General features: G+C 51.4%; 1 protein-coding gene across 4 annotated transcripts in view; it reads right to left on the bottom strand.

Moving 5' to 3' along the window:
• Positions 1 to 785: 785 nt before the first annotated feature.
• Positions 786 to 15,295, bottom strand: part of NTM (neurotrimin) — a 389,377-nt gene continuing 374,867 nt past the window's right edge. For 3 of the 4 annotated variants that reach the window (XM_036397397.2, XM_036397400.2, XM_036397396.2), the window contains 5 exons: positions 9,609 to 9,743; positions 8,623 to 8,743; positions 7,117 to 7,268; positions 4,140 to 4,172; positions 786 to 2,606 (listed from right to left, as the gene is read on the bottom strand). In XM_036397397.2, the coding sequence (XP_036253290.1) occupies positions 2,506 to 2,606; positions 4,140 to 4,172; positions 7,117 to 7,268; positions 8,623 to 8,743; positions 9,609 to 9,743 (542 nt within the window). In that variant the 3' untranslated portion in view covers positions 786 to 2,505. The remainder of the gene's footprint in view (positions 2,607 to 4,139; positions 4,173 to 7,116; positions 7,269 to 8,622; positions 8,744 to 9,608; positions 9,744 to 15,295) is intronic. The other variant, XM_036397399.2, reaches the window with a different exon arrangement.

The raw sequence follows: 15,295 nt of genomic DNA, 5'->3' as shown, positions 1-15,295 counted from the left end.
CTTACCCCATGTCAGTATCACCTGGACCCTGCCTGTCACACCTCAAAGCAACATCTTCCCATCCTTCTTCTCCATGCTCATCTCTTGGGTTACATCATAGGGTCAAGAAATAAAAAAAGCTCACACAAAACTGTCACAGCATCAACAGCAACCAACTTCTGATCCTGCAAATGTGTCAGGTGACCTGAAGAAACCAGCACCCTGGAGGCTACAGTTGAGGATGAGGACCAAACTCACTAAGCAACCTTCCAGCATCACCAAAAGCCAAGACACTGACCAAGACAAGGCTCCATGGACAGCCAAATGCACCTACACCCAAACAATCCTGCCATGCTTTGCCTGTGTGGAGCACTGCATGGGGGATCCTGTTCCCTGTATTCACTTCACATCACTCTGTCCCTCCTTCCCACGCAGGATTCACTTCAGCTGCTCCACAAGCATCCCCAGCAATGCTTTGCAGCTGGGCTAGAGAGCCACACCTGAGCTTAGGGGCACTGAGTGTGGTCCTGAGCAGGGAAATTGGGCAGTGTCAGCTGTGCCTGACACTGTCTCCATCTACTCACCCAAGCCTTACCTGTGACAGCATTCCTGCTGGCCATCAGTGAGGTCCAGGGGCCATCTTTCCAATGCTCTCCTGGCCCATTGTGATGACTTGGTGCTCCCGTCTGCCACCCCCACCTCCAGCACCCCTCCCCACATCCCTCCCCATTCCTGGTGGCGCAAGGGGAGAACGCGGAGTGGCCCTGGCCCCCGCGGCAATGAGCACCACAAGCAGACGGAGCGGCCACATGGAACAATCGTTTTAATGGATAGGCAGAGAGAGCCCCCTCGCCGCCTGCCTGCCCGCGCCCGGGCCCCCCGCGTGCCCCCCGCCGCCGGCCGCAGGGAAGGAAAGGAAATTGAAGGAGGAAAACCAATTGCAGGAGAAACCCCCGCTGAAATGGACGGCGAGGCAACAGGTCCTGCGCCTTGGCAGGGGCCGGTTGCTTCGTCTTCTTTTTCTCATTTCTTTTGTGTTTGTTTTTTTTTTATATATATATATATATACATATACACACACACGCACGCGCACACACACACATATACATACACATATATATATATATATATATAAAAATATATAAAACTGAGCTATATAGATCTCCCTCTGTCCCTCAGCTCGCTTTATTCCACCGCGAAAAGGCCGGGGCCACGCGGCAAAAAGCGACAGAGAGGGGCCCTGGTCCCCTGTGACCCTTTGTCCCCGGTGACCCGAGGGTGGAAAGGCGAGGGGGTTCAGGGATGTGTGACCGAGACACTTGTCTCGCTGAGAACCGATACACACCTAACTCCATATACAGCATGCAGTAATGGCAGCGGAAGGACCCTGCTGGGAACTGTGGCTAGAACTCTAACAAAAAAGAAAATTATATATATATATATATGTATATTTATATATACTGTATATATATATCCCATAAAAAGATTCAGTATCTCCCTCCACCTCAACGCGCGGCGAGTGTCATCTGTGCCCTCGGCAGGAACTGTCCAGACGACCACTTTTGGGCCGGTTTTGGGGGTGTTTCAGCACAGACCTCCTCCTCATCCTCCTCGCCGGGCTCACAAACCTCCTTGGCTGGTCGCCTCCTCGGCAAACAAACTTCTCTCCGCTTGCTCCCCCTCTCCTGGATTGTTTTTTTTTTCATCTTTTTTTTTTCTTTTTTTTCTCCCTCTTTTTTTTGCATTTCTGTTTTTTAGGAACTAAGAGTTCTAGGCTCGTATCAGAAAATACAATTAATAAAATTAACCATGACTCAGAATCCCTTATCATTCACGATGTCCGCGGATGGTACGATGAAAGCGTGGCTCGACGCTGGTCTCCTTCCTCCCTTTCCTTTCGTGGTGGTGTGGTAACTGTTGAAGATCTATATATCTATACATATATATATGTATACATGGAGATATATATATATATGTATATATATTCTGAAACACAAATGGCGGCACAGTCCATGAGAAGACGGGGAAATCTTGGCAAAGGAGAAAACCCGTGTGTCTGGATGGAGGGTCCCACGGGAGGGAGCAGGCGGGTGGCGGCAGTGAAGAGGACAGGGCAGGGGACAAGTGCCACACTCTGATGGCCCCGTCCATCCTCCACGCTGGCCCGTGGCAGAGAACAACAAAAACAGGGGGAAAAAGTGGTAGGGGACAAAAAAAAAAAATAGGGTGAAAAGAAAAAGACTCAGTCGCATTGCATCTTCAGCAGGAAGCCTTGGATTATTAATTTTTTCCCTTTTCTCTCCATTCCAAATTCCCGTTGTGGTTTTTTTTTTTTTTTTTTTTTTGCGTGTTTTTCCTCTCTCCCCCTCCCCCAGGTGGCCTGGCCGGATACTCTCTCAATTCTTATGATTATTTTCGGAAACGGTGAACACTTCTTCTTTTTCTTCTTCTTTTCTTCCTCTCCTTTCTGCTTGCGCTCGCTGGCCGTGGTCGTCGCTGCCGCTACTCCGCGGGCCGGCTCTCGGGTCAAAACTGGCGGGCGAGGTGGGCGAGCGGGAGGAGCAGCAGCCACACGCAGCTGCTTCGCCGCCACGCGCCGTTGTTCCCGTCGTGCACTGCTCCAGGGCCTGTGGGAAGGGACAGGAACGCCCGTGTGGTTGGTCATGAAGTCAACAAATAGAAGAAACCATGAAATAAAGATTAAAAAAAAAAAAAAAAAAAAAAATCACACTATTTGGGGCCCCCGGCGGTGTTGCACGTGATGGGATTGCTCTGAGAGGTCTCTGGGTGTCCCCCTCCATCTGTGCTTCTCAGGAACATGGGAACGGCCATCCCTGTCCTCACAAATGCTGATTTTTGGGACAAGATCCTCTGCAGTCCCTTTTCAGCCTGAAGTCCCCATCCCAAGCCCACTTCCTGTGCATCACCACCATCCAACCTCCCTCAGCCCCCTTCACCCTCCTCCAAACTGGTCCCAGATTTCCAGCCACACTTGTAGGGGAGATGACAGTTATTACCCAGCACATTCTGCCCACCCCAGGGTCACCACCGTGTTGCCCTCCAGTGTCCCTTGGGAGGGACAGTAACCACCTCCCCACCCTGCAGAGATACTGCCAGCAGCACTACATTGAGGACTTGGTGTTTTGCACCTCTTCAATGTCTCTTTGGGGCTCAGTATGGGCCCACACCACCTCAAGGAGATGGGATGAGGAGGGTCAAGAAGAGCCAAGCCCACTCATCTATGGGGACTACAAGAAGTGAGGAGTTCAAAGCTCACTGTGGGAAAGGATGTGGAGGGTGTCTTAGGCAATGGCTTTCACCAAAACACCCATTTTTTCACAAAATAGTTGGCCCAAGAGACAACTAAGGTGGAAAAAGACCTCAGGAAAGCATCCATGCTTGTGTCCTGTGGAAGCAGGGCTGACCACAAGGTCTGATTCACAACTGCTTTCGAAACCCCAGGACATGTGCCCTCACTTCAAAACCTGACTGGGGCACTGAGCATCAGTAGCCATCTGGTTTCCCACCAGTAACACTCTCCAGCACACTCAGACACCTCCCACCTCACGAATCCAGGTCTCGCACACTGCTTCCACAGACATCTGCAAGTCATACCAAGGACTGACCACTCCATTCATCACAAATGAAGCCACCCCAAAATCAAAATGACACCAAGCCAGTTGACCAGACAGTAAGAGAGCTGGCTGCCCTGGCCAGGAATAACAACAGAAGGGGGACCAAATGCCTGTCCACCCCTCTCTCATCCCATAAAAAAGGCACTAGAAGCATCCCAGAGGAGGAAGGACCTGCCACAAGGCCCACTAACACAGTAGCACTGGGAAAACAGCCCAAAGACCGCCCTGCTGTGCGCTGGCAATGGGGAGGGAGCGGGACACCATGGGATGGGGACAGGCATGCAGAGGGCACAGACCACCACCAGACAGGCACAGTAGGCTGGCAGGGAGGGGGCAGGATGGGAGGGTGGCTAAGAAAGCCCTGATTCATCCCTACACCAGTGAAAGCAGTGGGGCTGTGGGGCAGGAGATCCAGCTGGTGGGTGCTGCGGCTCCCACTGAGATGAGTTGTGGTGGGAGCCAGAGGGGCCCAAGGGGAACAGCAGGGGAAGCACTGGCATTGTAGGGAACCCCCAAATTACTGACCTTTCCAGGGTGTCAGAGCGGTAGTTGTCTCTTCTAAAAATTAAAGAACAAGGGAAAGTTAAGGCAAAAGGGCAATGGAAAGCGCAGGCTCGAGACACCTCCCTCAGCCTGCCCTCGACCTGGGGTGGGAAAACCAGTGGATGGGGTAGAAATGGGATCTGATTGCCCAAATCACACCCCACTGCTCTGGGGCCATGGTCCCCTCATCTCTGAGATGAGATGAATATGGGACCTCAGAGCTGGCAAAGCCTGTGGTTGCACCCTGTGCAAAAGGCAAAGCACAGGGGCTGGGATATGGGGATGCAGGGCATTCAGCTCTCCCCTGTGAGTCCAGGGCCCATCCCTCTTGCTAATCCTGCAACATCCCAAAAAGATTTATTGCCTGACAGCTGCCTCTGGGAGCAACATAGACTGTGTGATGGGTGAGAAGCAGAGGGTTGGTTTTTTTCCCCAACTCCACAGAATGATGTGGTTTCCCTGAGCACTCTATCACATCCCAGACAGCACCAAATGAGCCGCTGAATGAGACGGCAGGTCTGGAATAACGAGTGCTACATGTTAAATAAAGCACTAGTTGACCTCCATGAAAAATTAGATTAAAAAAAGGATTAAAAGATGAACGCTACATTAGCCTCTCTCACAACCCCAAAAAGGCTCATGTCACGCTACCTGCACAGATGAAACCTCCATTTGTGGGGGAAAAACTCCAAAACACTCAGCTTCAGGGAAAAAGGGCCACTCACAAAATTGTCCCCCAAAACCTCACAGAAGAGACATTTCTCATGCACAGGTAGTGCAGCCACCGCATCCACTTCCCTCTTATCTTGCATTAAATAGATTAATAAATATGTCGATAAATAAGACACATTAATCCCCAGATTGAAGACACTGGTTTAGGGACGGGTGAGCTTGGCCCTCTGATGCTTGGGGCCATCACATTCCTGGTAATTAGGGAGGGATTGTTCATGGGGGTGCTGGGGAGCCCTGCACCAGGAGATGGGGAACCCCAGCATGTCACGGTCTCCTCAGGGAACTGCCACCCCCCCCAGGGGGACTAATTTAAAGACTGAATGGATCATTCAATCAATTGAGCCTTTATGGAAATTATGGGTGGTCAAAGGACTCTGATTTTCCTGATGGGATTCACAGCCAGACCACAAAGCTAAGGGGAGATCATAAAATAAGCTTAGACTTTTGTGGGATGCTTCCCAGCCTCCCACCTGACACTGCCATCACAGCATGAGTCCCACAGATGAGTTAGAACCCAAGGAACCAAGAGGTTAGAACCCAAGGAACCAAGAGCTCTTCAGCAGGGAGACGCCATCTTTACTTTTAGGCTGTTCATCCAGCCTGGATCTGCAGATGCCAAACTGAAGGCTCCCACTAATCAAGATTTTAACCTCATAAACATATTGGAAGGCTGCAACATCAGAGCTAAGAATGTGGCTCAGGCTATGTTGAGCATTTGGCACGGCCACCCTACGTCTGCAAAACTGGTGGAGCCAGGTCTGGGTGGCTTTGCAGTGCCAGAGGCATTGGCATCCCTAAAACATGGGGTTGGTTATTGGATTGCCAGGAAGGCTGGGGTGGAAGAGAACTGAGGTAGTTCCTAAGCAATGGCAATGATGGCTTAGCACAGGTGAACCTTCATCACACACAGCTTGGACTTTACTGGGGGAGCAAATGGGTTGGAGCATCCAAGATGGGATGAACTCCTCTGTCACAGCTCAGGGGAACCTGGCACAGCTGCCAGTACCAGTGGCAGGGGAGGATAAGCCTGTCCTGTGATGTCACCCTGACCCCACAGCTGTGGTGTGGCCCCTGGCAAAGCCCGACATCCTCTGACGTCCTTAAACAAACTGCACCCTTGGAATCCATCCAGCTCCTCCCCAGGACATGGACAGCACTTCCCAGGGTCTCCAGATGCCTCCCACTACCCTGGCACACTCCAGAACCCAGAACATACTGTGGGACTGCTCCCTATCCCAAGACACTTTGTATGGCCAGGGTACAGACTGCCCTGATCCATCCCTGAGGGACCTGGGGACAAGGAAGGTTAATTTGTCACTCTGCTCTGCTCCCTCTGACCGTACAATAACAAGAGACAAGGAGATGGCCAGGCACAACAACCGGGTGGCAAAGAGGAGGACAATGTTGGGGAGAGTTTGGAGGTCCCCAGTCTGCACTTGTCCCGTGTGGTTCAGCTGCAAGAACCACACACCCCATACCCCAGCAGGGAAATGTCCCCAAGCAGTGGCCAGGGATGAGATCTGTCATCCATCTCTGACTCCTGGAGGGCACAGCCTCTGCTCTGGTTTTGCTGCCACCTGAAGAGGTTTGACAAATATGTTAATCAATCACAGCCCTTCCCATCCCTGGGCGGTGTCAGCATTGCTCTCATCCCAGCTCCAGCATGCAGGGAAAACAGTCCTGGGACAGAGGTACAAACTTTCTCCTCCTTCCTGCCCTCCACACCTTCCCATCTCCCTTGGCACCTCCAATAAGGATATATCTGCTTGTCAGGAGCAGAAAACATGGCCTGGAAGGTGATGGAGCAGGGAGCCTGTTTGTTCTCACATGGGAATGGGGCAGCAATGACTGAGCGGCATCTCTCCTCCCACCCATCGACACAGGGGGATGCCTTCACACAGAGGCTCTCCCAGGCACTCATCAGAGCAAGAAGATGGAAACCTGCAGCCAGCTCCTAACTTTGCATTCATGGCAGCTCCCAAACACAGTGCCAAACACCTCTGAATGGTGGGAGACACTGGACCTGGATCAGGAGGCAGCTTTGGAGGTTCACCCCTTCCCAAGCACTCACCACAACCTCCAGCCCACGTGCCGAGGGCAGAAAGGACCAGCAGCAAATATAAATCTCCCCCAAAAGACACGGGAGACCCTTCCCATGTCTCTGCCATTGGTGATGTCACTGTGAAGCCATTCCCCCTTCCTGGCTGATTCCCTCAGCCCTACTCACCATAGAGGATCATGCTGGCATTGGTATTCCCTAGCTGGTTGGAGGCTACGCAGGTGTAGTTGCCATAGTCCTGCTCAGAGACGTTGAAGAAGGTCAGTCTGGAGAAGAAGGCTTTGTTCTCCACTTTCAGCCCTTTCTGTCCTTCAGCCAGTCTGGGAGAAAAGAGGAATGGGAGGTCACAGGGGTGACATCAGGAAGGGATGTGCTCACTATTTTCCGTGCCCAGTTATCCTCTGGTTGTGCCTGTGAGTGGGGAGATGGGTCTTGGGAGACGAGAGAGAGGGAAAGGTATTGGGAAAGATAAGGGAGATGGATGCTGCTCTGCTGTGTCTCCAGCTGCCAGCCCATACCACCCCCATGCTGACCAGAGGCATCCTCACTGCTGCAGGGTCGTGGGATGGTGCTGGGACTCACCAAATGCTGTGCAGAGAGAGGGATGCTCCTGTGCCTGGGAAAGGCTCATTCCCACCCTACAGAAGAGCCTGGTTTCCCTCTCATGCCCTCAGTCCTCTCTGTTTTGCAGAATGCCTTCTGTGACCTTCCTCTTTTCTCATCCCTGTGTCCCCCCAGTGAGTGCTGCAACAGGCACCCATCACAGCAGGGAGGGTTCTCAGCCAGCACAAATGCTGGAGCATTAACCAAGTGCTTGGGTTTCCCTGAGCTGGTGTCCATCCATCCTGCTTAGCTCCTGCAGCTCTTGCCTGCTAATTCCTCAGGGGAAGTGCTGGATTCCCATTATGAGCCACGCTGGGTGCTGATCAGGCGGGCTGAGCCTGCTCCTGCCGCTGCTCTGCAGGCCCTCGTGATCTGACCTAGTTCTGAGCAGAGCCTTTCATCTGCCGTACAAACATCCGCAGCTTTGTACACTCTGCTGCTCCTTTCCTCTCCAACCGGGTGAGGCAGGCAGACCCAGACTTCCCTCCAGCTTCTGGAGCATCTTTTTTTGGTCAAAACATCCCTCCTTATCAGTGACTAGTGTGGCGTGTCCTGTGTTTGGCCACACCACGGCCCCTCTGGGCTAATCAACACAAAAATTGGTTAAAACCACTTTGCCGGGGTCAGAGAGAGGCAATTTCTCCAGAGTGGGACCTACCCTAGGCTGTGCTGCACCACTCCTCATTCCCCAACCACGTCCCTGTGCTTTGGCAGGACACAGAAGTTGCAGGTTGATCTAAAAGGCCCATTTTCACCCCAAAGCAAGGCAGACTCTCTCTGAGGTATAGCAAACCCTGTTTCTTGACTGACACCCCATTCCTTTTGCTTTTCCAAGAGCTGCCTTCTGGCCAAAGCATTTAAAGAGATGACAGAGATTTCATCCACTCCTAAGTGTGTGGATTTGTGCTGCCAATATCCATTTTGGACATTATGCTTCACCCAAGCAGGGATTTACCACAACACCTTCACACAGAGGCACGGGCAGCAGCAATCCTCCCCCAGTGAGGGCTGCAAGAGGTTCCTGGGAAAATCCCTTTCCACAAATTTGATGAGTTAAATAAAAACTCTTACCGCTTGTCATCTTTGTACCACTGGAAGTTGGCGGAGGGGACGGCAGAGGCCTCACACAGCAGGATGCCCTTCTGCCCCACCGGCACCCCTGTGCTCTTGGCATCCGAGATGTACGGAGGGTCTGCAGGGAGAGGGGAAACCTGGGGTCAACACCCAGCAGCCTTTGGGACTCCTATCTCTCTTGGTTTACAAGATAGATGTCTGCTAGGGAAGGCAGAAAAAGCCTCCCTTGGAAAGGAGGAGGCTTTTTCCTTTTCCCTCCCTTGTAAACCCCCTCCCTCCCTCCCTCCCTCTGAATTATTAGAATCGTGAAATCAAGGGGCTCTCAGGCAAAGATATGGGAATAGGAATAGCAGTTCTTTACTACTATGTATAACAAAGCAAACAACTACGGCTCTATCCCTGCCCCTTGCTCCTGAAGATTTCCTTTCTCTCCCTGCATATGAGCAGGAGCCAAAATAATCTCTGAGCCCATTCTCAGCTCCTGCCACTCCGGTGCTGCTGTACAGAGGTTTTCAGGTTCATGGGAGTTCTCTTCCAAAAACAACAGACCCTCAACTCATGGTTGTTACATGTTCAGCTAATGGAGTGACCAGAGAGGGGCTTAGGAGAGTCTTTGTGTATGTCTAAACATGAAATATGCTGCTTTCTTCCTCTCTCTCATTTTATCTAACAGAAAAAAAAAAATTCTATTTACTGCTCTCTTCTCTTCTCTCCTCAGAGGTTATCAGCACAGCATCTCTCCATGGGCAGAAAACCCAGGTTGATGGAGACAGCTGAGGAGGAGGTGGTGGGAAAAAATGGAGCTTGAAAAGAAGGGGAAAATAGGGCAAAACACCACCTGCTCAGAAAAACTGCTGCCGCCTGTCTCGCTCTGGGGCCTTTGTGTGCCTCACTTCCTTGAGGGGAAGTGCCATTCCCTTGTGGGGCAGCACGGTGACCCTCTGCAGCCCCACCCCTGTCCCCCGAGGGCCCCAGGGACTCACAGTTGACGGTGACTTTGACTCGCTGGACGACGGGCGCTGAGACATCGTTGGAGGCGCTGCACTCGTACTCTCCCGACTGCTCCCGCGTGATTCCCGTGATCTCCAGGTACTCATCCTCGCTGATGAAGCCCACAGCTGCAGAGGCAGAGACAGAGAGCCCTGAGTGATGGGGAGGCACAAGAAACCTGTGCCCACTGGCTGCTCACCCTTTGTGAGCATGTCACTCTCCACTAGGACACCCAGCCTGCAGGTCCCAGCCCGGAATGTCCCTGTGCCTGTGCCCCTCCATTCCATCATTGCCAGAAAGGTTTCTGCAAACACTGGGCTGCTCCAGCAGCTCTGGCCTCACTGAGAGCATCACTTGCTGGAGATAATGTCCTTGATGTGCTCAGGCTGGGCAAAGTGGGCAAGCCTGCACCCTGCAAAATGACCTGAGCTCACCTCTGCACATCCCCTCTGCTGGGAGATTCCTCCAGGCTAACTCACATAAACACCCTTCTCTAATTTTTCAGCTTCAATTAATTCACAGCAAGTCTATTCCCATTAGTGGTGGTGCCAACACCTCCCTTTAGCTGGAACACCTCATCCCTGTGCCACCCCAGGCTCATTTCTGGGGGGGAGCTGCACTTGTCACCCTCCTCTCCATCCAGGCTGCTGTGCAGCTTCTTGTTTCACTCAAAGCCAGAAAGATGCAATAAGTGGCATTTTCTTCACTCTGGCATCTTTCAGCCCCCATTCCTTGCAGGAGCTCTCTTTATTTTGACACACTTCTGGAAAAACATCCAATGCTTGTCTGGCCAGGAGCAGGTTGGGGCACGAGATTCCCCAGGTTCTTCCCCAAACAAGCAGCAAAAATTACTTTTTGCAGTCCCAAAACAGGGACAATTTCTCCCTTTCCTGTTGTTTACATCTCCCCACTGGATCTCCTGCAGCCAGGATGCTGTAATTACTGCACGGAACATCTCCAAGCCCTGTGTCACACTTAATATTCCTATAAATTTTAAACGGTAGTCCTTGGTACATATGTGTGGCAATTGGTGTCATATTTTAATTAGGCTTGCCCTACACCATCTGAAATTAATAATAGCTCGAATTACCAGTGTAATTTATAAATTAACATTGCTGCAGCATTAGGAAATAAATTAGCTCTGGACAGCTGTTTCTGGGAGTGAGTGCCAATGGCAGAGAGGCCAAGCACAGGTCCCTGGTCCCCAGGGGGATGCTGTGAGCTCGGCCAGCCCTGGCTTCCCACCCAGACACCGCTGTCTGTGCTGGCGTGACCTGACGGGCCACAACTCGCCGCGCTTGGCCGGTCAACCGTGTGCATCCTGCTCCTAACAAATGCATGCAACATCCACACGTGGGAGGCTCCCAGCAGGGCACACGCTGCTGCTTCCCACTGGCTGATGCTTTTATGGCATCTTTTCCCATGCTGCAGGGGTAGTGTGGTCAGACTTCACCATCCACCATGGAAAGAGCTGAGCAGCACCGATGGTGTTCCTGTAATGCCCTGGGACAGCTCAAGAGCACCCCAGGCATCTGCCAGGATCCTGCTGCTGCAGTCCCAGGTGCCACTATTGTCAACTCAAACTAGTGCAAATATGCTCAGCCGTGATGAAATCCCACCTTGGCTCCCTCTCCCTGCACCAGCACTCGCAGCTGCCACCTCCACACAGCATCCCTGGTACTCTGCATGTCCTCTGCTCCCCGAACTCAGGACGCCAGGCATGCATACATACACCCCACCTTTCCAGGCTGATCTAACTGGGAAGGCAGCCCTCTGGGGCTTTGCAAAGGAGTGAAGTGAGTTTTCCTGTTGATGAATTGCTGACATGCACCAGTGTCCTCAGCCCTGTGCTGAAATTCCCACCTGAGTGGCTGGTGGTGCAAACCGCTGAGCTCATCAGTACTTAGTGCAACTGAAGGGTGAGATATGAAGGCGTTACCCCAAAATCAATATCCTTTAGAGACACAAAAATTACATCTTTACATCCAGCAGCCCTGCAGCACTGCAAAAAAAAAAAAAAAAAAGGAGAGAGGGGGAAAAAAATTCCTTTTTGTGGCTGACCTAGAATCAGCTTCTCTGTAGCACAGCGCTGCCTGCTGATAAAGTAAGGACACAGCCGGTGGCCTTCAGATGCTCCGTGCACAAATCTGACTCTGGGTTGTGCAAAGGCTCAGATAACACTGCTTCCCAACTCACCAAAGGCCCTTTCCCAAGTTGCAGAGTCGGCTCACACACGGCAAGAATTAGCTCTTGCCATAGTCAAGCCATAATTTGTGTGCCTGGTTTGATCAGGGAGCAAAGCAGCTCGAGTGCATTTTGTTCTCCAAAAAAAGACTTCATTAAAGTAACTGCGAGGGTCAGATTTCCACCTGCAAAAGCTCAGGAAATTGGGGAATGATGGTTTCCCCTGTGCCTGCGTTGCACTGAAGTCTGAGATATGTGCACAGTAATCAGCTGATGGAGAGGCAGAGCTCAAAGTTCAGGGACTCAGGGTCTGACATCCTGGGAATTTGGCTACAGCCAAACAGAGCCTGCCCCGGACTGGGACAGGATGCTCTGAGCTGGAGATGACTCCTGTTTCTGTCCTGTGCACAATGTGATATGAGTCACGCTCAGATGACAACAGCATTAGAGATACCATCCCTGCAAGAGGCTCTGGCCCAGGGATGCCTCCTTGGTGACAGCTACAGCATCTCAAATATTTAGGTGACATAAAGAGTCCCTGCCCCCTGGTGACACCAGGTGACTAAGACAACATTCCCCCATCCTCTCCTATACAAGTGTCTTTGAAGGAAAACCAGATCTGTAAAGCTGCTTCACTCTGTGGGACCACATCCTGGAAGCACCTGGAACTAGGGAAAGCTCAGGACAAGGCTTGCCCAGAGCCCTGCAGCTCCAGGAGCTGTGCCAGAGGTACCAATCCTTCTCTGCCTGAACTGATGGTGGGAACTTCCAAGGCTGTCTCTGCTTGAGCACAATTAGGAGCTGAAATATTGCAGGAATTAATGGAGAGCTCTCTCATCTCCTCAGGAGCTAGAAAACTAGCACAGCCAGCACCCATCATTATTATTATTAATACTAATAATATAATACAGGCTAGAAATGGAATGGCCATGGACGATGCACAAGTGTAATCCTTGCTCATCAGCCAAGGATGATGAACTAACCCACTGTGAGCAGGGGAGATGGGAAAGCAGAGCCTGAGTCCTTGTGCTCAGTGAGCAGGAGGCTGCACACAGACCACCACGCACTATTTGGGACTTGCTCTGCAGATCTCTGTTAAAAGCCTCAGGGAAGGGGAAGTTTGACCATCATGAATGTGGAGGAGCCACAGAGGCGAGGTCCTGGTGTGGCACAGAGCACCAAGGCAAACCAACAGATGGCCAAGCTGTGCTTGGGGTCCCACACAGCATGGATGCAATGAGGTGTGGGCAGATGCCTCCTGCATCCATATTCCTCCCTCCATGCCTTTCTCCTTCCCTCACTTCTCCTCCCTTTCCCATCCTGACTCATCTCCCTTCTGACTCCTCCTCCCCATTTGCTTCCATTGAGCCTCTGACAAGATAATAACTCATCAGAAAGTGAACACATGTTCCCAAATTAATTACATGCCACTGTCCCCTGGCTCACTGTTGCAGCCATGTTCAGGTCTCTAGGACACTGCTCACAGCTTTCCCTGGCTGAAGACTGCCTGTGATGCCACTGAAAAACCTTCCTTGGAGCTCTTCCCTGTGTCCATACCAACTCCCTGCACCTCAGATCAAGCTGAGCCAGCCAGGGCTGCAAGATTTTTCACCTCTAAAGCCCAAAGGCACAACCTCAACAGTGGTCCCACAATAGGTTTGGTCTCTGGGTGCTCAAAGTCCCACCAGTGATCCCAAAGCACTGCCCTGCCCTCTACACCGTGCTGCTGCATTTTCCAGGCACTGATCCCAGTGGCCAGGGTGAGCCAAAGAAAGAGAATATTTTATGGAGATAATTTTATTAAAATGTTTACAACAATGCAGATATTGACATCTCACTTCAATCAATAGCACAATTTATTGTCCTTCAAGGTGAACATTAAGCCAAGCTGCCCATTAGTCAATATTTACCTCCAAGGTCTATAAATCTTTATACGGGCTTCAGCGGATGTTGACAGCAGTTGATTCCAGATAAGTAAAAGTAAGAGCGTGAAACATTGCTCCTTTTGGAGGTGAAATAGTAACTAGTTAATTACAGTCCCTACAGCAATTCTCAACTATCAATTTATGGCTACTTCTGGCAATAAAAATTAACATCGTGCAGACTCCCAGCTCCGAGTGACGCACTAAACCCGAGAGCCATATATTTCAAACGTCACCCCGATGTGGTGCTGATGGCCATCCTATAACAGTTTATGGTAAATAAATAAAGCACACAAAGGTAATAAGAGAATTGTTGGCACCCGAGACCCGCTTCACCTCTCCTTCATGCAGCAGCGAGAGGAAAAGTGCCGCTGGGATGGGAGCAGGATGGGAGATTTAGTAGAATCAGAGCAGATGGGGAAGTAGGTGGGGGAGGAACCACCCCAAATCGCCCCAAATCTGTCTCAAAGGAGGCAGGACACAGCCCCAGGTGGGTGGGTAAACAAGAGCTAAGGCTGCCACCAGTACATGTCCCAGCCAAACTGAGGGATGCACCTGCTTCAGCTCTTATTAACCACTATTACTCTCTCCTGATGGCTCATTAACACATCAGGAACAAAGTTCAGGCATTTCTGAAATTCCCTTCCCCATTTTTTTTTGATCAGGTGAATGACCCCAGCTAGGGCAGCTTCTCCTCCGTGCAGCCCCTCTTTTCAACCCCACTGTGCCAGCCTGAAGATGCCATGCTCCAGTGGACAAAGATTAGGGATAATTAACCTGCTGGAAACCATCCAGCGCAATCATTCAAAAAATGATTTTTTTTAAGATTACCCTATCGACCCAGACAAACTCCTCTCCTCCTCTTGTGAATATTGCATCCCTGAACCGCAGGCTCAAGCCCATTTCTATCTGTGACCCCCCCCCTTAGCTGAGCAATCCATTTAGGAAGCACACCTACATGAGGTACGGGGTACACACCTCCTGTTCTCCATGTTCACAACCCTTCAGAAGCAGGACCGTCTCCCCAGAAACGGGCACACAGCACATCAGAGTCTCTGTCGTGCTTACACAGGGCCAAGCCACTGTTTTTGAAGTTTCCCGATGACAAGGAGGGAAATCTCTCCTCCGACATGCTTTTTCATGTTAATTAGCATGTTTCCATGGCCTGATGTTGTGCAAAGCCCCAGGGGATGCTGCACTCCCTGCCTGGCACTGCACGGTGCTCAGGGATGTGGGAGCTTGGCAGGAGCTCACTCCACTGCTGCAGTCTGAGCTCCCTCCTCATCCTCACACCCCAGGGGTGGCAATCATCACCAGTTGTGTCTGGTGTCATCAAACAGAGAGAAAAAATCATGTTTTCCTTACTCAGACCCTTCATTACATTGGATTTGGGGAACTCTCACAGCCAATTTTGCTCCTTGTGTGCGGCAGCACAGGTTTTGAAGGAGAGGGGTGGCCATAAAATCCTTGGCATAAAGTCCTTCTTCTCCACTGGTATCAGTGTCCCCTCCTCCCTGGGGCTGTGGGAGCCTCTCCTTGCCTGTTGCTATGTAGTGCTGTGGCTTTTCTTCCCC

This window comes from Molothrus ater, chromosome 22 (assembly GCF_012460135.2).
Source record: "Molothrus ater isolate BHLD 08-10-18 breed brown headed cowbird chromosome 22, BPBGC_Mater_1.1, whole genome shotgun sequence".
In the NCBI taxonomy this organism is placed as follows: domain Eukaryota; kingdom Metazoa; phylum Chordata; class Aves; order Passeriformes; family Icteridae; genus Molothrus; species Molothrus ater.
This window is presented reverse-complemented; position numbering and strand designations above follow the sequence as displayed.